At 44.4% G+C, this 21,186-nt stretch overlaps 1 protein-coding gene and 2 pseudogenes across 2 annotated transcripts; all 3 read left to right on the plus strand.

The window, feature by feature from the left end:
• Positions 1–628: 628 nt before the first annotated feature.
• On the plus strand, positions 629–10,843 carry LOC119268480 (probable isoprenylcysteine alpha-carbonyl methylesterase ICMEL2). Of its 2 annotated transcripts, none has more exons than XM_037550131.1 (12): positions 629–1,077; positions 1,966–2,042; positions 2,255–2,324; positions 2,407–2,487; positions 2,570–2,644; positions 2,754–2,855; positions 3,272–3,409; positions 4,143–4,208; positions 4,286–4,426; positions 5,702–5,792; positions 6,990–7,151; positions 9,489–10,843. In XM_037550131.1, the coding sequence occupies exons 1-11, from the start codon at positions 683–685 to the stop codon at positions 7,146–7,148; spliced, it is 1,395 nt and encodes a 464-aa protein (XP_037406028.1). In that variant the 5' UTR covers positions 629–682; the 3' UTR covers positions 7,149–7,151; positions 9,489–10,843. The 2 variants fall into 2 exon arrangements, with proteins under 2 accessions (XP_037406028.1, XP_037406029.1); XM_037550132.1 differs by having other exon boundaries at positions 893–1,077; positions 1,971–2,042.
• A 2,044-nt stretch (positions 10,844–12,887) lies between these two features.
• Positions 12,888–17,937, plus strand: LOC119272388 (annotated as a pseudogene).
• LOC119272389 lies at positions 17,799–18,691 on the plus strand (annotated as a pseudogene).
• The last annotated feature ends 2,495 nt before the right edge of the window (positions 18,692–21,186 follow it).

A 21,186-nucleotide genomic window follows, 5' to 3' on the forward strand; every position in this document is an offset into this window, starting at 1 on the left:
CGGAAGCCGCGCCCTTTTTCGGAACCAAACGCGTCGTTGGGTTCTAACGCGTGGCGCGGCGACACGTAATCACGGGCCCCCCGAGCGGACGCGGACGGCAGCGGCGTTCACCTCACCGGCGCACCCTAGAGCCAGCTACGCCTCCCTCCGCAGACCACAAACGAAGCTCTAGAACCTGCAAAGATTCCCCTGCCTCACGCCACAATCATATACGCGGTCCTACCACGGTACACCACTCACCAATCATTTTAGCCCATACTAGTACTACCAGAAAGTATTGTACTATACTATCATATGCCATAGGTAGTACATACTCTCGTGTTTGTTGTCATCGTTTCATTTTTTTTTCCTTTCAAATTTCTAATTTTCTACTAATAACGGAGGAGATTTCCTCGCTGGGGTGTGAGCATCCAGCGTCGTGTGGTGTGCAAATCATCTATCGTTAAGCCTTCTACGCATCCTTTTGCTGGCAAAGGATATATGCTCTGTCTGTGACCTATAGTAGCACTGCTACCACGAGTAAATAATTTTTCGAATTTGGACAGGGTCACACCACCACCACTCGTGTTGCTGTATCCAACTCTACCTTCGGCACCGAAAGCCTCGCCCGGTTCCGCAGCCCGCAAAAGTCCGCCCGCGCCGGAAGGATGGCGAAGCAAGGAGGCAAACGAGGATTTGCGGCATGTTGCTACGCTCACCTCGCCTCCCCCACGCGTCCCTCCACGCCACGCACCCCGCCTCCTCCTATTTAGGCGCGCCCCTCCTCCCCGCCCCGTTCTTCCGCACCAACTCGAATCTCCCACTCCCAACCGCCCGGCGGACCTTCCCGAGCCTTCGCCACGCAATGGCAATGCAGCCTCCCCCCTCCGGGGACGACGCGCGCGAGGCGGACGCGCTCCTCCCGCGGAGCGACTCCGCCGGCCGCCGCCGCTCGTCGCCCGTGCAGTCCGCGTCCCCGAGGCCCCCGGGCTCGGCCGGCCCCAGGAGGCAGTCGTCCTTCCGCCACGACGTCGGCCATGCCGCCTGCGAGACCTACCTCGTCACGCGCCTCACCTTCACCCTGCTCCAGTACCTCGGGTAATCACCAAAATTCCTCGCTGGCTACTCCACTGTCTCCATCGCCATGAGGTGCTCCAACTCGAGGGCGATCGCTATGATGCAACACGCACGGTAGTGGTGATGGTTTTGATGCTCCTGTAGCGACCCAAAATTTCAGTTCTACTTGGAAACTTCCTTATGTCCGGAGGTCGTTGAGATGGCTGAGTTGCCAAGGCAGCTTCATATCAATCCCTATGGAGAAGCCAACTCCACAAGGTTGTTTGATCACTCAATTGCGTGAGGGACATGGACTAGAATTAAGCTTCGGGGACCACATAACTGTTTCCCTGTCGTGCGGGCTTTGTCTTTGCATAACAAACCATTTGTTCAGAAACAAACAAATAAAAAAACTGTATCCGTCTTGATTTGGTGATCTTGGCCCCTTTCGTTGTAAAAGACGGAACAAGGAGGGGATCGCTTTTATCTGCCTTAGAATCGTGTTTCGAATCTTTGCTACAACAACACAGCTATTTCTGTCATAACCGTCTCCAAGAGATACATCGAGGGGACGATCTTGCAAGTAGTTCTGCTGAAACATAAATAAGCCTGTTATGTATTCACTAGAGTAGTTGGTTGTGTGCATCCTAGTGGCGCAAAGCCAGGTTGTGTGCTCATTGTGTTTGTATCCCTTTGATGCTGCATTATGAGTCCGTACTGAAAATTGCGGGGAATATATTAAGGCAATTTTTTTTGAAGTATGGCATAGGGAGGCCATGCAAATTCTTGCCCTCATTGTAGTTCGAAACTACGTTCATCTTGATAGGTTAAGATTCACTGATAATTTTCACCCTTTTTGTCAGAATGTAGCGATGAATAGAATCACTGTTGATATTTTTCTGTTCCTGTTCTAATTTTATTTTTATTCAGGTTAGGTTACCGCTGGATGAGGCAGCTTCTTGCCCTCGCAATCTATGCCATTCTACTTATGCCAGGTTTTTTGCAAGGTATATTGCAGACAGGTTAACATTTCAGGGATTGCGCTATCAGTTTTTGTTATGCACATCAAAGAGCATGTGGATGGATATTCTTTGTTATTTTTGATGTTCATGTGGTCTTCTGCTTCTTGAATGGACCCTTGGATTGTTGGCTCATTTCATTAGAATATGGTATCATCGGTATCCTATAGCATTCTGAAAACATTCTTTTCTTACTGCAGTTGGATATTACTATTTCTTTTCAAGTCAGGTTCGTAGAAGTATAGTTTATGGAGAACAACCGAGAAACAGGTGACATCAACCATCCCCACCCCAATGCCCCAGAAATCATTCCTATGTTTTTTTTCAGTTTTATGACAATTGCATTGTACAGGTTGGATTTGTATATACCCAAAGATAATAGAAGACCCTGTCCCGTGGTGGCCTTTGTAACTGGTGGGGCCTGGATTATTGGGTGAGTTGATATTTTTGCAACTACGCATTCCGTTAATCCTTCACGGCGACTTCATTTGTTGACGACCTTGCTCGAAATTCAGTTACAAGGCATGGGGTGCCCTTCTTGGCAGGCGGTTGGCTGAGAGAGGAATCATAGTTGCTTGCATTGATTATAGGTGCTGCTTGATTTCCGTTGAAATCACTCCATATTATTTTTGTTAATAATATTGAACAATTGTTTCACTTTTTATTTTCTTGACACAATATTCACACGTCTATTTTCAGAAATTTTCCTCAAGGAACAATAAGTGACATGGTTAGCGATGCTTCTCAGGGGATCTCATTCGTGTGTAACAACATTGCTAGTTATGGAGGTGATCCTAATCAGTAAGATAACCATTTTTTTTGTGTGTACGAAAGTGACTGTTGAACGACCACAAAGAGCAGTTTTTACCCTTAGGCTAAGTTTACGTGCCAATTCATGTCATTTGCTTAAGAAGATGCATGATTCGGTTAACCGATGATTGTCAGCTAGATAGCCACAAATTATTAATGAATTACTCAGGAAACTTGACCTCTTTTTATACACTGGACACTTCTTAGAACTTTACTTAAAGCCCTTGTGCTAGCTTAAGTTTTATAAATATTTACATGTCATTTTGCATTATGTTGATGGCATATATTTACATCATTCTGTTTATTATCATTACTGATACCTTCCACCAGAGTGATGTTTGTATATGCACGGCATTTCAGTTATCATAACTCTGTATGACCTAGTTGACTTTACGATAAACCTGTAGGATCTACTTGATGGGTCAGTCAGCAGGAGCACATATTTCAGCATGTGCCCTAATGGAACAGGCAGTAAAAGAGTCTAGCGGACAGCCCATTTCTTGGAGTGTTACACAAATCAACGCATACTTTGGTTTATCTGGAGGGTGAGATCTTAGGTTCCTTGCTGGTTAGTCTTTTGTGCATGGCTATTTAACTACTTGTGGAACTTAAGATAGTACAAGCATCAGAGCTCCTGTAAGTTGTGATGACATTTTGGGGGTTTTGGTTTTCGAATACTCCTTAAAACCCATAACCAAAGGTTAAATTTCATATTGTTCACAGAATATTGAGTGATTGCTCTGGAAGATATTGACTTCAGCATATTTGATCAGATACTGGGTACACATTAGGTTGCCCTTTTGTGTATTCAAAAAGTAATTGCAGTGATCATATTTTGTATGTTCTGGATTTGAACTAATTTGAATGTATCAATATGAGAGCTAGTCTTAAAATAGTAGAACCAAACCAATTGTTGTCTTTGTATTTGCAACCAGATGGCTCGTGTTTGTCACAAAGAAAGACTTTATAAATTTTCCAACTTTTCCTCTGTGCCAGTAATTACAATAATAGTTTGGTCCAAATTTTTGGAATGACGCCACTACCAAACTCCTTCACCTAGTCCCAGTTGCTTCTAATCTACAAAGAGGACACCATCATATTCCAATGTCACATGGAGTTTGATAGATTTGTACTTCAAAGTTATCTTACAAATATATATTGTGATATTTCTTTTTCATTGGATTACAAATAAAACTTGACCTCCAATATTTTATGTTTCCTTTCGGATGTATAATGGTGGACACTCGACATGGTTCAGTAACAGTAATATTTTTGCAGATACAACATCCATAATTTGGTCGACCATTTCCATCAGCGTGGTCTGAACCGTTCAATATTTCTCAGGTAGTAATATGACTATGCTTTGATCCATTTATTTAATAATAAATTGATACCGACACCAAGCACAATTACTGTTTCAGTATAATGGAGGGAGAAGAATCATTGTCACGTTATTCTCCTGAAATTGTTGTCAAGGAGTCAAGTGCCCGGACCATAGCTCTACTTCCTCGTATCTTTCTTATGCATGGAACAGATGATTATTCAATACCATCATCTTCCAGGTTTGTTTATGTCTTCTGCAGATGTTTATTTAACACAATGAAGGGCAAACCATACCCACCTACCCTCCAAAAATTCTTGATGTTGTGGTAAAAGGAAATTCTTTTACTGTGCAAGTCCATCTGCATCTCAATTTATTAAAACAAACTTCCCTTGGCATCTTAGTTTAGTCACTGTCTGTTCTTCTGATCTAGTTGAAAAGACTACAGAAAATACTCTAGTTGGATTTCATGAAACAATAAACCAAGGTTGGGTAGGATATCTAGCCTTCGCATTTCAATTTTCAGTATACAACTTCAGTGAGTTGAAAAGGCTACAGAAAATACTCTAGTTGGATTTCATGAAACAATAAACCAAGCTGGGTAAGGTAACATACCCTTTTGCAGTCACAGCATCAAACTTTTCTAAGTTAAATGTCATGGTCTTTCCTTCTCTACTTTTAGGCTTTTAGCATCTCTTTTAGTACCAAGGTAATTGTTGAAGATGAAGTATATTAAAACCAAAACTGTACATAAAGTTTGCAAAGTTGAAAGGTGTATTCACACTTTCCTTCGATAGGAACAATAGCAGAACTATTCATACACCACTCTTTGTTAAACTCCAGAAGTCCAGATGATAGTATATTTGTCAAAATACTGGCAAGTTTGGGTATTGGCTGACTAGAACATGAATATTCTCTCTGTTTTTACATGTGCAGCATTAAGTGTCAACTATTTCACCTGTAACAATAATACTTACTTACTTACTTACGAAGCCTTTTATCCCAAACAAGTTGGGGTAGGCTAGATATGAAACCCTTTCACGAGGACTTCCCAGGAGGTCACCCATCCTAGTACTACTCTCGCCCAAATGGGTTTCATACCCAAAAGACTGGCTAGTTTTTACGTTGGCTCGCCAAGCCTATCACAACCCTTAGATATGAAACCCTTTCACGAGGACTTCCTAGGAGGTCACCCATCCTAGTACTATTCTCGCTCAAATGGGTTTCATACCTATGGGACTGGCTAGTTTTTACGTTGGCTCGCCAAGCCTATCACAACCCTCCTCCTTTACCCGGGCTTGGGACCGGCTATGCCTAGAAGACATAGGCGGAGTTCTTTTTGAGAATTCTTTTTGACTTTCTACTCATCTATATTTTGCTGCTTCTAGTGCAAGCCTACAAGGTTGATCTATTGTCTGTTATTTGGATTGATATTTAGTTGATTGCTCCCTTGTTTAACCAATATAATGTTTCCCAATTTCACGATACAAGTTACTCTGCTTCTTTTTATGTGCAGTCGAACTTTTGTAGACGTCCTTCAACAAGCTGGTGCCCAGGCCACATTATTATTGTACGAAGGGAAAACACATACAGATATATTTATACAGGTGACAAATGTGGATGTTGATAATGAATCATTTTTTGTGTCGTAGTATATCATAGTAGTTATAACTGTAAAATTCAACTTGATTCATATGCTAACTATTTACTCAAACAGTAAGGACTTCATTCGCAAATTGTCTTACTTTTTTTACTTTGCTAAATGAAATTGGTGGATTTCTGGAAGGACTACCTCCTCAATGTGCTATTTCAAATATTTGAGGTCATTGTATGAACAAATTCTCAGGATAGAAAATGGGGTTATGTGGGCCTTTCCTTGGTTCGCACTAGGTTATGGCGACACTGAATCTTACTAGTACCAATTATATAGTAATACTAGAATATTTTACGTAGGGAAAAAGTAGTAGTTGCTATATCATTCAACTTAATAGTGGTGACTTGTCAAATCAACTAAAGTGTTAGGGTGTGCATGGTTGAGCCAAACCAGTTCTGGCCAAGGTTTTGCTTGCCTATGATTGGGCCATATTGCCAATTAGAATGAACTTGAGTGGGAAAAGGGACATGGGCATGAAGCTTTCTTGGCAACATTCCAAATTCCAAACAAGGACCAAAGTTCTGGTTGTGACCAAACAATTGGTATGGTTGTTTTCGTCACAAACCAAACATACCGTAAATATCTCCGCCTTCATTTTTTTTGAGAAAACGCAAAAAGGTTTTGCGTTTCATTTCATTGGAAAGCAGGAGAGTTCGGTACAGCGTCCCTCAAAGAGGCAAAAGATACATGGTGGTCGTTTAGTGAATGTCCCAGGTTGTCGGCAACATCAATCGAAGGCCGAGGACTCCGGTTCTAGACCAAAGGGCGGCTTCCTCTTTCATGCGTGCGATGGTGTTCGGGGCAAACGGGAGGTCGCCATCGAAGACACACGTGTTCCTCTGTTCCAGATAATCCAGGCAATCAGCAGAGTGGCGGAGGAAAGGCCCTTGCGTAGCGGCTTGGGGGTGGTCTGCTTAGGCAGAGTGTCGCAGTTTTGAACTAACCTTAGTTCAAGACTGCGACATTTATTATGGATCTGAGGGAGTATTAGTTAGTAAGAGAGAGATCTTATCATGTCTTTGCTAAAATCTTACTTTCATTAGTATTTGTATAATTAGCCCTCCGAACTGGTAACTGCTGTATAATTGTGTAATTAAAACATCTCGCCTAATTATGAGGCTCTAACTTGTTTATTTAAATCTTTTCACAGGATCCTCTTAGGGGTGGAAGGGATCCTTTGGTTGAAGATGTCTTTTCTGTTATTTATGCCGATGATGCAACTTGCCGAAATGCAGCTTCTGCGCCAACTCCAAGGCGCCTGGTTTTTGAGTGGCAATTGCAGTTGGCCCGTTGGATTAGTCCCTTCTAGAAGGTAATTGCTGTTACCGCCTTTATCTTTTGCCTTAAACTCCTCCCCTGCTAGAATTATTTTTGTGTAGTAAAAAATTTGCTACGGTTCTCATTAAACTGTAAGAATGTATTAATTGTGGCCGTGCCAATATTGTACTCCCTCTAGTGTAGTGTCAAAAACGCTCTTATATTATGGGACAGAGGGAGTATTATCCTGTGCCAAGTCTTCTGTTATGGGATTTCTTTTGAGTTCATTAACTTGAGGTAAGGGTAGTTCTTCTCAATCACCATTGATGTTGACTATGGCCGTATGCATCTTTCGGATGCAGAGGCCGGGGGTGATCCTCCTCCTCAAAAAAAAAAAAACCCCACTGATGTTGACTTGGAATTCTGTGTTAATTTCAACCTCTAAGCTCCCTAAGGCATGTAAGAAGTTGTGAATTGTGCGCACTCCAGGTTTGTTTTCGTGGTGGGCCTTGCTTGTCAGTCGGTCAGGACCAATGATTTGACCTGGGCCCAGCCGCAAGGTGCCTGTGTCGCTTGCTTGGGCTTCGTATCACCTGCCAGCCGTCGGACATCCTGGCACCCCTGGTACTCCCTCAGACATAGGCAGAGCAGTAGGAAAGTATGTCCGTCCGGTGGACGCAGTGTCGCTCTCTCCCAAGTCAGTTGGTCCCTTGGCCTCCTTGCACATATCGAACACCCTCCTCCCTTCAACGCTAAGGCAGACAGGTGAGGGAACTAGACGTAACAATCCCAAATTTCCAACATCATGCCACCGGCCATAGAGGAAGAGGGGGGATTGGGCTTGGAGGGAGATGTGCTTATGGACTGGAGGACATTAGGGTTGGATGTGAGATCTGGCGGAGTCCTGGGAGGCGGTGGAGGGCGAGCGAAGGTCAAAGCTGTAGCCGTGGACACCGGCAGTGAGCTTCAACGTGACCATTACATCGACGTTGCCTTCGTGTTTGTGTGCCTCCGGCTAGTGGGGTTAGAGATCCAGAAGGTTTGGGCCTTGTGTTTTACCACTATGATTTTTAATTCTCAAATCAATTAACAGCTCAGAAGTCCACATGTAACAAACCTGGGTTCTGCAAGGCCCACATTCAAAATTAGGCCCATCAATTAGAGCTCAAAATCTGTCTATTCTGCTCTAACCTAGCTGCCCTCCAGTTAAGGTAATGCATATGAATCGGGGGTCTTCATAAGGACAGTAATTGGTGCAATTTTTTTTTACTAAATACCAATAAGAGATGTGTGCCCTCTAAATCATGCAAAATAGACGACCAAGTATCCAACGAAGAAATACACAAAATAGACGACCACCACCAAAAGAACGCTGAACCTTTCTCGTAGTTTCAATGTTGTCAAAGATGGTGGGCGGTGGTGCTGTTTGTTATTTGTGTGTTATCCCTTCTTTTTTGTTTTCCTCCACCGAGGCATAGCTTTGGTCTTCAATGACTTTGCTTTTTGCCGGCGTGATCCCTTGTGTGTGTGTTGGTGTTGGCTGTCTGCATCCTAGTCGTGCAGAGGCCGGGTGTATGCTCATTGTGTTTGTATCCTCTTGGTGCTTCACTATGTAATAAAAACGCCCTTTATGAAAAAAAAACACCAAAAGAAAGCTACAAGGCCAAATGACGTGGCAAAATGCGCTTCCGCTTCTAGTTAGTACTCCCTCCGTTCGGAATTACTTGTCTCAGAAATGGATGTATCTAGAACTAAATTACATCTAGATACATCGATTTCTACAACAAGTAATTCCGAACGGAGGGAGTATACGACAGAAAAATGAACGTTCCAAAATGTATCAACTTTGTTGGTGTGCACTTTCCTGGCATGTTGGCCTGTACACTTCTTTACCTGCTATCCGTTTAAGGAGGAACCTACATGAGTCGAAACAACGCCTTCTTTTACCCCTTCTGTTTTTGAACTTGTAGATGAGGTGTACTTTATATCACTCACAAGGGCTTGTAATCATGGGTTCTGCAATGTTCTAATTTGTATCGAACAAAAACTAGGAAGTCACTGTATAGGTAATATAAAAGTTGATTGAGGAAGTTTTTTTGTTGTTTCTAAATGCGCCAGGATAATTTCAGAAGTGCCCACCTTTGACTTTTCTGTTCATAATTACCAAGTGTGTGTTCTTCTAATTTTTGGGTAAGTGTGGCTGGTCATTCACGTAGTGTTACTTTTTGAGACATCATCAGCGTTTATGGTGATTGGTTGTGTGATTTTGTAACAGTTCTGTGTCCTGAAATTTCTGTTTGTTTGATGATTGCGGTTGTGTAGGATCATGATAATCGTTTGTCATGTACTCCTATTATCGTTGGCATAATGGGTTTTGCTTCTTTTTTTTCAGACGACACCACAGAGATGATGATTCTTAGGGTCTCGGGTGATTGGTGTTTGTGTTATTGTATTTGCCAATCAAACCCAAACAAACACACGTAAAATGGGAGAAAGCAGTGAAACATCAAGCAGGATAAGATGAAGCAGATGGCAGAATTACACGTCTTATTTGTAATATTCGTCACATGGATTGCGCACACACTGTCAGCGCCTGTCGAGGCATGATCGACATCATGGGAGACAGAGGAAGGGAAAGGCGGGATTCATATATAATTCATAGCACCATGAAGATAGCATGCAAGCTCCATTTCTTCTGCTGCCGTTGTCAGTTTTTTGCTGCTGCTGGCTTGGAGCTCTTCACCTGCTGTCATTTGAAAAACACCATCATCAGGGAAAGAGCATGCAAGGTGAAGGTTATAAGGATCTCAATATGACATCAGCTGCAGGTTGTACCCTCTTCTTAGGCTCCCGTGGCTTTGACTCGGCCTTCTTGATGCCACCCTTGGCGGCTGCTGGCTTGGTCGCCGTGGCACTGAGCTTTGCAGGCCCCTTGGCGGCACTAACCTTGGTAGGCTCCTTGGCCTGCCCTTCAAGTCCGGTTGGCTTCACGGCCTTCAGGGATGCCATTCTTATATGCTGCTCTGTTCCGGCACTGGAAGGCTTAGAACTGTCGTGTGCTTGATGAACTGGGGAATGGATGGACCAAGGTATTTATAGGCCGCTTCTTGGGTCTCCCAAGTGTGCAGAGTACAAATCCTACATGAAGCAAGAATAAAGGCGTCCTGAATTATTGTAGCAAGTGATTGATGGCACGGTGCAGTTGGATGCTTTCTTACAGAATTGGATGCCTTGTAGCCTGGTAGGAGGTGCAACTTACCGGACGTGAAGTTTTCCATTCGAAATGTTTGAGGTATATTATTCCCTGAGTCATTAACGCACAATGGCACCAGGAAGCTTCCGAAAGATAAAATCTTGTACAAGAAGGTTTGCTGCCTGGTTTCTGTTGGTGTCTGGATGATCTCCCCCTCCGACGTAGGGGACTCGGCTATAGCTTGTGTTGCGTTTGGCAAATTGCCATGACGTCTTTTTTGTTTTTTGCTGATTCTATGGGATTTGTAATAGTTTAGTTGCATGTGTCCTTGAGAAGGATGGCTTGTACTCTGTTTCGTACTCCCTCCGTCCCATAATGCAATACTTTTTTAACACTAAAAGACGTCTTATGTTATGGGATAGTGGGAGTAGTTTTTTAGGAGATTGTATTAGTGAGTGCCTCCTTGTACTCTGTTTTGTACTTGTTTCTGTTGAGGGACTGTTTTTTGTTGTTGTTGTTGAGAGGTGCCAACACTTGATTGATTCATTTGAACATTAAGAGGGATGCGTACATGCGGAGAAATGAGCCACAAGTGATGACCCTGATCAAGCAAAAGGGAATGTTTGGCCCTGATCAAGCAAAAGGGAATGTTTGGCTAGATTATGCGCATCAACATTCGATGTTCTACTTCTAAAAATAAAACTGCAACTACTAAAGTTGCACCTATAAAGTGAAATCTCTCTAATCACTGTCAAATAAGCTCATTTAGTTCTGTCTTGTATATCATGTACCTTCGGTTTGCTGTCACACACCACCACGAGGCTCTAAGAGAAAGGTCTTCTGCGAGCCACACACCACCACGAGGCTCTAAGAGAAAGGTCTTCTGCGAGCGCAAGAGATTGTATTAGCAACGATGCTAGAAACAAGTGAGAGCAGATCCTGCACGGTAGCACCCATGTTGTAATTGGGCTGGGTCCCATGGCTACATTTTTTGAGATAAATGACTATCTTTTTTCAGACAAAATGACTGCAATTTTTATGGGTGCTCCTATTTGGTGTGCGAGACGCCCCATTAATTTTATTTGTTTTTCTTTTTCCCTTTTGCCTTCTGTTTTTCTGCTTTTGTTTTTCTTCTTCTTTAAGATAATTCAACGTTTAAAAAAATTCCAAAATTCAAAACAAATTGAAATTTTTGATAAAAAAGATTCATGTATTCAAAGATTGTTTGTGAATTTGAAAAATAAATCATAAATTCAAACATATTCATGGATTCAAAAAATCATGTATTTTAAAAACTATTCGTGAGTCCAAAAAATGTTCATGAATTCAAAAAATATACAAGTTTCCAAAAGTTGTTGTGAGTTTAAAAAATGTACATGACTTTCAAAGAAATGTTCGCAAGTTCTAAAAAATATTCATGAATTCTAAAAATGTTCTCAAATTCAAAACAATTGTTCATGAACTCAAAAAATGTTAGCGAATTCAAAAACATGTTCATGAATTTTTAAAATTTTGTGAATTTAACAATATTCATGAATTCAAAAAATATTCACAAACTTGAAAAAATATGTTTGTAAATTCAAAAATTGGTCATGAGTTTCAAATTCAAAATGTTCATGGATTCAAAAATATAGAGACTTTAGAAAATCTTTCATAAAATTAAAAATAAAAGAAGAAGAAAAATAAAAATAAAAGCAACAAGAAAAAACATACAAAAACAGAAGAAAATAAAACAGTTTATGGAAGGTTCTAGAACCTTCCAAAAACTGGTGGAAAAAAATCCATTATGGGCCGGCCCATAGCGAGGACGTAGTGCATGGGGAGGGTATGCGTTGTAGCGACCCACACACCAAATAGGAATCGCCAAATTTTATATAATGAGACAACAGAAGTACAAAGGTGAACATGATTCCATGCCCTCTCGCATGAATAGTAAATTCAAACAAAATACGGATTTAAAAAAACAAATTATATTTTTTGGGTATCAAACTTGATCGACCATTCTACTTCTACTCTGTTGTGCTGTTTCGTGAAGAAATGACACATGTGGTATTCTTACTGAAAAAATACAATCGAGAGCTTACTATTTTATTAAACAGTGCTTTTAATAGGATTGTGCTATCTACCGACTAGTGGCAAAGGACTATGACCTAAGCCTGGTTTCTAAATGCCAATCATAGTTAGTCTCAGGGGCTACTGCTGCTGCTGCTGCTACTACTACTACTACTACTACTACTACTACTACTACTTACTCCTGCTACTGCTGCTACTACTATTCCTGCTGCTGCTACTACTACTACAGTTGGTCTCAAGGGTACTACTACTGTTGTTGTTGCTGCTACTCCTACTGCTCCTCCTCCCACTACTACTGTTGTTGTTGTTGTTGTTGCTACTGCTACTATTGGTGTAGTACAATACAATTGCTAGGGATAAGGGTAAATTACCACGAACCTCGACTCCACCGAGTCACCTTGCTTTCGGATAGAGGAGTAGAAAGGCTTCATGGTCTTGGCGGCCTTGGTCTCCTCCGGCACATCCGACCCTTGTTCATCCCCTTTCAAGGATGATGAAGGCGGCAATGACACCACGACATAGTCTATGGCCGCCCTCCTCGTCTTCCTCCTCCTCCAGTCCTGCCCCTTGGCATCAGACTTCAAGGTGTCGGCAACGGGTTCCAACGAAGATGCAGACATGAAAGGTGGGACAATGGACCCCATTTCTAGCGGCACTATAGGTGGTACTACGGCCTCAAGCATGCAAGCCTTGGGCATCTCAATCTCTGCCTCATCCACAACCTTATCATCGTTTGGCGAAGGGCTCCGGCATCCACTTCGCCAATAGCGGGGCGGTCCGGGACTTGTGGAGCGAAAGCTGAGACCGTCGCGACCTTGGGATCAATGGCTAGAGGTGGGACATCTATAGCAAAAATAAAAATAGTTTCACCACGGAGTGACAAAATCCCTAAGACTCCACGGGCAAAGACCAAAAGATGGAATACCTACCAGTCTTCAAAGCAATGACCTCTAGCCGCGGTGACACCCTATTCTCCACTCTACCCAATGAAAAAGGAAAAATTGAGCAAGGAAGAAAACACAAAACAGCCATGCTCGAATGTGTTGCGCTGCCACGGGGGCTTCACCACCTTGATAGGAAGGACCACTGCCGGAGGAGCACCAATGTCCTCCATGGCCCTCCGTATCTTCGGGGAGCCCTCGTGGGGCCCCTCCTCTGGATGAGCTTCGGTGGCGGAGATCCCGCCGCTGTGGCTCCTCTTCAAGGCCCGCGCAACCACGGTCGCTTGCGCACCCCCTCACCGGCAAGACCACCCTCCTCCTTGGAGGCCTCTGATACATCTCCAACGTATTTACTTTTCCAAACACTTTTATTCTTATTTTGGACTCTAATTTGCATAATTTGAATGAAACTAATCTGGACAGACATTGTTTTTAGCATAACTACCATGGTGTTGTTTTTTGTGCAGTAATAAAAGCTTTCGGAATTGGACAAAACTTGGCGGAGATTTTTTATCGAATAAATAAAAAATAATGGTGCAAATCCACTAGAGGGGCCACCAGCTGCTTCACACTCCCTGGGCACGCCCTGGTATCTTGTGGGCCCCTTGTGGCTTCGTCTGACCTAATTCCACCTCCATAAGTACCGTATTCCCGAGAAAAGATAAGAGAAGAAGTCTAATAGGATTTTACGATATGGGGCCGCCGCCACTCCCTATTCTTCATCGGGAGGGCTGATCTAGAGTCCATCCGGGGTTTCAGATAGGGGGATTCGTGGCCATCGTCATCATCAATCCTTCTTCATCAACAATTCCATGATCCTCACCATCGGGTGTGAGTAATTTCTTCGTAGGCTTGCTGGGCGGTGATGGAGATGGATGAGATTTGTCATGTAATCGAGTCAATTTGTTAGGGCTTGATCCGTAGTATCCACTATATTCTGGTATTGCTATTTCTATGACTTTGCTATGCTTAATTCTTATCACTAGGGCCCGAGTGTCATGATTTCAGATATGAACCTATTATGTTTTCATGAACATATATGAGTTCTTGATCCTATCTGCTAGTTATATCCATTTGTTATTGTTTTGAACCGTTGACCCCAAGGTGACAATAATTGGGATATTCTCTGGGGATGACTGTAATTCGAGGAGTTCATATATTCATCATGTGTTAATGTTTTGATCCGGTTCTGTATTAAAAGGAGGTCTTAATTGCCCTTACATTTTCTTATGGACTCCGGAGGGTAGAACAAAAGATGTCATGCAAATTTTTATTGTAAGCACATATGACTATATACAAAATACATGCCTACATTGAATTGATGAATTTGAGCTACTATGTACCGCTCTAGGTTGTTACTGTTACATGATGAATGCCATCCACACAAATATCCATGGCTAATCGAATGCCTACGGTTTGCTCATATTGTCTTTGCTAAGTTACTACTATTGCTGCTATTGTTCCGACTACTACAAAATTGCCACTGTCACTGTTACTACTACTATTGCTACTCTTACCTCTACTATCAAAACTATCATACTACTGTGCTATTGATACTTTGTTGTAGAGAAATAACTTCTTAGGTGTGATTGAATTGACTACTCAAATGCTAAGGCTTATAAATATTCAGAATCCCCTTGTGTCGAAACAATAAATTTGAATGAAATACTACCCTCAAAGACTGTCGCGATCCCCTATACGTGTGGGTCATCAGGCTCATCATCATCCTTCCCTCCTCGCTACTGCCATCGTCGTTGTCCTCCTCTTCAGGAGGTGAGGCAGTCTTCCCCTTCTTGGGAGGGGGAGCGCTGTGAGCCGCGATCGCTTTCACCGGCTCCAACAACGTAGCTTGTCTACATACAGCTTGACTTTATAAAATTTTCTCCTAGCTTCACCGTTCATCTTTCAGGCCCAGTTATTGTGCACTGGATTGGGGCTGGTATTTCTGAAATAGTGAGCAGCATCAGGTCACAACAAGCATTGATGGTTTTTCCACTAAGAAAATGTTGCTAGGTTTCATCCACAGGGAGAATATCTTGTGCACCGGTGCACCGAGCACACATTTTAAAATATAAAAAATAGCACATTTACACAACATCAATTTTGGTTGTCACAAAATTTTAACTCAAAATTTGAAGCATAACTCAGAAAAAATGACAAATTTAACACTAAATAGTACTCCTCCGTCCGAAAATACTTGTCGGACAAATGAATAAAAATGAATGCATCTATAACTAAAATACGTCTAGATATATCCATTTTTTGACAAGTATTTTCGGACGGAGGGAGTACATAACATAAATTGGGCTTTAGAGTAGGCCCATTATCACATTGATATCAAACTTGTCATTTTTTATCTCAACACATTTTGATACAATTTTTCTGACAATATACCGATGTTTTTGTCGATGTGCTAGATTTTTTTCGGATTTTAATTTTTTTACGGCGTATGGTGCATCGGTAGCACCACAAGTGTGGGTGCACCGACTGCATTCCCTCCCTCCACATTGTGCATACATACGCGGTCCTCTGTTGTCAAAAATAAATAATTATAAATACATATGCGATCCTCATATAGGAATGTGTCTCTTCGAGTATGTTGTGATGATGCTCACGTGATGCCTGCCTCCTACGGTTACCGTACGAACGGAAGAGATCGATCTCTCGTCTCCGGTATACACACACGGATGCGAGGGGCGAGGCTCTTTATCGAGTGCCGTGCTCCAAGAAAAAGGCCGAAAGAGGGCGCATCACATTGGCCATCAATCATGCCCCCCACACGCGGCGCGAGTGACACCAGTAATAATACTATAATCATCACAGGTCCATCCACCTCCACCCCCAAAAGCTACCACCGCCATGTTTGCTTTTCTTTTCAGGCTATGCAGCTGTACTAGTAGCTAGAGACTTGCTTGACGGGGCAGTGAACAGGCCGGCATGGGCAGTGCGGTCCTGGCCTTCTGCGTTTCTTCTCTTGTGTTGTGCATTAATCGAGCTTTCTCCTGCTCATTGGCCATGGATGTGTACTGGCTGCACGGCTGCTCCGGCAGACTGGCGGCGCAGCCGGTTGCCTCCTTCAGGAGGTAATAGCACGGCAGGTCCGTGAACTTGCCTTGCATGTGACACTTTAGTCCTTAAACTTGCAAAAGCTAACTATGTAGTCCTCGAACTTGTCTCAGATGTGCATGTTTAGTCCTGGTCCAATCAGGAGCAGCCAAGTGGAGCCAGCCGGACCGGTCCGGTCGTCACTGGCCATTTTGCAGATACCCCCTGACGTTTTGTCAAATAAACTGCTGGCCTCGCTTCTTGCCTGCACCCAGAGGCCACGACGCCCTGGGGTGCGTCCGTCGCCGCCGCGGCTGTGCACGCGCTCGACGCGCACCGGTGGCGCCGGGTCGGGGCGGCCCCGCTCATAGGTAGGTTCTTGTTCTCCGTCGTGGACGTCGGGGACGAGCTCTACGTTGTCGACGGCCGCTCCGAGGGGTCGAGCGCCGGCTCTGTCAAGACCAAGACGTAGAAGGTAGTCATTGTGTCCAGCCCCCTCATCGGCGCGACCGGCCCGGTCACAGCCGGTGCTGGGGGTGTTTGAGATGTCCGCCAGTCGCAGCTTTGTGCACGCCCGCGTCGAGAAGCATATCCGGCGCGCCAACACCGGCGGCAAGTTCCGGCTGGGAGGCACCTCCGCCGTGTACGAGGACCCGCATGGGCTCTCACTCCGGTGGCTCCGTCTTAGGGATGTACTGAACGAGGACACCGATTCCACTGGCCCACCTCACGGTCACGGCAAGGTTGCCAAGCAAGAGAAACAGCCAGCTCAGGCAAGGCAAGCTCTTATCGCTGTGGGTGGCCGAGGGCCATGGGACGAGCCCCTCGTGGCCGGCGAGATATACAATCCGATGACCGACAAATGGGTCGAGATCGCCTGGTTCCCCACCGACGTCGGCCTGGCATGCTCCGACGCCGTCTGCGGCGACACGTTCTACGTCTACTGCGAGTCTGACACGCTCATCGCCTACCATCTCGACGCCGGTTCATGGTCCGTCGTCCAGACGTCCCGGCCGCCGCCACGACTCCGAGACTACACGCCGGCGCTGGTCTGCTGCGCGTCCAGGCTGTTCATGCTCTGCGTCTCGTGGTGTGACCCGGCGAATCGAAGGGACAAGGTGGTGCGGAAGGTGTTCGAGATGAACCTCGGCTCGACACCGCTGTTCCAGTGGACCGAGGCGTCCGTGCACCCGGACGCACTCATGGATTCCAACAGTGTTCGCCGCCGGCCAGGGCAGGATTAACTTGTAGAGATGTTCAGAATCTTCGGCAAGATCCTCGACTTCGCGACGGCTTGCCGGGTCTTGGGCAGCGAGCAGAGCTGGAGCTGCACCATGTCCTACTGCTGAAATCCTTGGCCGTGCTGCTTCTCTGAAGATCGCCGATGTGTACTCTGTTTTTCTTTTCCACTTACACTGATGATTTGTTTGTTGCCATGAGCTGCTGATTGATGTGCAACTCGGTAAAGCCATTCCATTCCATTGCATTGCATTACCTGCTGTGATTGTTCATGCTGAGTTTGTTCAATATGATTTAGAGAGAGAGAGAGAGAGAGAGAGAGAGATTGTTCAGAGACGAAGAACAGTAGCGTAAGAGGTGTGAGAGGATCAGCTGTCCGACATCAGCAGCCAGGCGGCGTCTAACAACGAGGCATCCAACACCTCCTCCCGCCCCAAGCTCGCCCTCGACTTGTCGCTCACCGTCACCGCTGCCGACACCACGACCGCGAAGTCGAGCACCACCGACAGGACCGGCGGCGGGTGTTCACGTGCAACTACTGCCAGGGGAAGTTCTTCAGCTCGCACGCGCTGGGCGGGCACCAGAACGCGCACCAGCGGGAGCGCATGCTGGCCCGGCATGCGGTGCACCAGCTCGAGGCCTACCCCTACGGCTACGCCGATGTGGCCTCCCTCCAGCTCTATGGCTCGCCCGTGCTGTACCCCATCGGCATCAAGGTGCACGCACCGGTGCACCCCGCGGCGGCGCAGGCGGAGCGTCAGCAACAGGAAGCCGCCTCCCTCGCTGCGCCGGCGCGCGCGGGCGTTGCTGGGCCCGATGCCGTTCGTCATGGGCGACGACGAGGAGGTCAGCTTCGGGTGCCCCGACAGCTTCAGGCCACCACCGCCGGGCGCCGGCGTGCTTCCTCTCCTCCACTCCGGCCACAACCTGGGGCTTGGGCAGCAGCGGCAAGCCGACGAGGAGCCTGACCTGACGCTTCAGGTGATATCCTTTGACAGCCACAAGGTATACTGCGGGTTGAAATCGACACAAGACAGGGGGCTAAATGCAAAATGCACGGCGCTGACCGGCTCGGCCGAGCTGGCTCCACATGGCTGCATCTGATTCGTCCAGGACCAAATTTGCACCTTTGAGACAAGTTCGAGGACTAGATAGTTACCTTTTGCAAGTTTTAGGACCAAAGTATCACATGCAAGACAAGTTTAAGGACCTGCCGTGCTATTACCTCCTCCTTCAGTTGCCATGGCACGCAACACCCACATGAAGCGTCACAACTCACAACAGTTGCGCCCAGGGACGACCGGCCGAAAAAAACCATTTTAAACTTTGACCCTATAGAGCTTAGCTAAATCGAACCCCCAACTCTGAATCTTGGTTGTTAGCACCCAGAACTTATAGATCCCGGTCTAAATCAAATCTTGGAATTGTTTTCCACGTGAAAAATATATATCCCAAAATGGGATAATTTGCTAATTTTGCTGACTGACTTGACCCGCCTGTCATATTTATCTTCCACCTCTAGTCTTGTAAGGGCCGCCCAATAACTAATTCTTTTTGTATTTGTGCCCACTTGCATAGCGAACTTAAACTGGTTTCTGGAATTCTTTTTTTTCGTACTCGTGCCCAAGTAACTCTTTTTTCCCCTCTTTTGATTTTCCATTTCCGTAATTTCTATTATCATTTTATATCCCTTTTTGTTTCTTTTTAATTTACAATTTCCTTAGGCACTTTTATTTACTTATTCATTTTTCTTTCTTTCTTTCTTTCTTTTTATTTTTCCTATTCTCTATTTTATTATCAGATTTCTTTTTTAAACATTATCTATCTACTTTCATGTATATTTTTGAATATAAAATGATCATTTTACAATACATGGTCAATTCTCTTAAATATATGTCGAACATTTTCAACTTCGTATTTTTTTTAAAAAATCCGTGAACATCTTTCAAACTTGTAAATGTTTTTAAAAAGTCATGAAAAATAAAATTCAAAAATATTTTTTGACTTCGCGAACATGTTTCTAGTTTGTACATATTTGTTCAACTTTTCAAAGGATTTTCAAACTCATGAACATTTTTTCAAATTCATCAACACTTTATAAATTTGTTAACATTTTTAGAGTTTGTGAATATATATTTTTCATTTTTAGAGTTCGTGATCTTTTTTCAAATTCATGAACAATTTTTAATATTCAGAACATTTATGGAAGCCACGTTTTTTTCGAATGCAAGAAACCTTTTCAATTTTACAAACAATTTTTGAGTTTCTTAAAAAAAAATCGAACTCCTGAAGTTTTTGTGTTTAAGAATATTTTTAATTTCTGAACATTTCATCTGGTTTGTGAACATTTTTCAATATAATGCACATTTTTTTAAAAAAAAACCTCGTGACTATTTTGCAAGTTGGTCGGCCCATCAAAGGAGTGACCTAAGAGATGTAATCCTAGGATCATTGCTTTCCCTTTGCACCAAACAACTCCAAGGTTCGATTTAAACCGGGATTGATAAGTTCAGGGTACCAACGACCGGGATTCGAAGTTAGGGATTTGATTTAGCTAAGCTCTACAAGTTTAATGATATAATGGACTTTTTCCACTGGCAGCTGGCCCTCAACTCTTGACTCTTTTTTACCATTTCGGCGCCCGTTCGGTCATTTTATCCGGAAATTACTTGTATTAGGGCATCACCAAAGCGGATCCTCAAAGCGTCTGCAATCATCCGGACTCCACGGTCCGAACATGTTGGGCCATTCAATGCGGGCATGTATAGGTCCGCTGAGTGGTCCAAACGTACTTTTTCCGACAAACCGGGGACAAAGTGAAGGTATGGTCGATTTGCAGGAGTTCGGACAGCAGCCACGTAGGACTCCGACACCCCTGGCCCATCCAAAAACCCTCCCGGACCTCGTGCCTCCATCCTCCTATTTTCTCTCATTCCCTTTTTCCCTCTTGCCTTGGCCGTCGCTCCACTAGCACGGCTGACATGCCACACCCCTGCGGAACTCGACGAGTCCGTCACGTCCAACGGTACACCCAGGCCCCACGCCGCTTCTCCTCCATCGCAGTTCCACATCCGTTCTTGGCCGGTGCTCAGGTAGTCCGTCACGTCCGATGGTACACCCAGGCCCCACGCCGCTTCTCCTCCATCGTAGTTCCACATCCGTTCTCTGGCCGGTGCTCAGGTACCATCCGCTCCCACAAGCAAGTTTTGTAGTTGTCCGTGGACCTGCTAAACAATGGGATTCCCAGACCTTGTGGGAGGTGATGATCTGTTGTGTGATCATGCACAACATGATCATGAAGGATGAGGGTGAGGATGTTGCGCAGGTCTTGAATTTGAGAACATGGGTGATCCTATCAAACTTCCCGACCAAAATCCGACCACATTTGAAGAGTTTCTTCAAATACATCAACAAATTCGACATCAAGCAACTCACAGGCAATTGAAGGAAGATCTGATTGAGCATATGTGGGCTGTTAAGGAGGACAACAATGTTGGAGGGTAATATTTGAACTTTTTTAATTAGAACTACCAATGTTTTTGAACATTTGAACTATTTTAGACTATATATGCGATGATAACCCACAAGTACAGGGGATC

This window comes from Triticum dicoccoides, chromosome 3A, assembly GCF_002162155.2.
Source record: "Triticum dicoccoides isolate Atlit2015 ecotype Zavitan chromosome 3A, WEW_v2.0, whole genome shotgun sequence".
Lineage (NCBI taxonomy): Eukaryota > Viridiplantae > Streptophyta > Magnoliopsida > Poales > Poaceae > Triticum > Triticum dicoccoides.

Excerpts from the sequence above, each read along its gene's own strand:
- LOC119268480 (XM_037550131.1), top strand. The coding sequence starts at position 683 with ATGTTGCTACGCTCACCTCGCCTCCCCCACGCGTCCCTCCACGCCACG. Across the intron at positions 4,209-4,285 it reads AACCGTTCAATATTTCTCAG|TATAATGGAGGGAGAAGAAT; the intron begins GTAGTAATATGA and ends TTACTGTTTCAG. Across the intron at positions 4,427-5,701 it reads TCAATACCATCATCTTCCAG|TCGAACTTTTGTAGACGTCC; the intron begins GTTTGTTTATGT and ends TTTTATGTGCAG.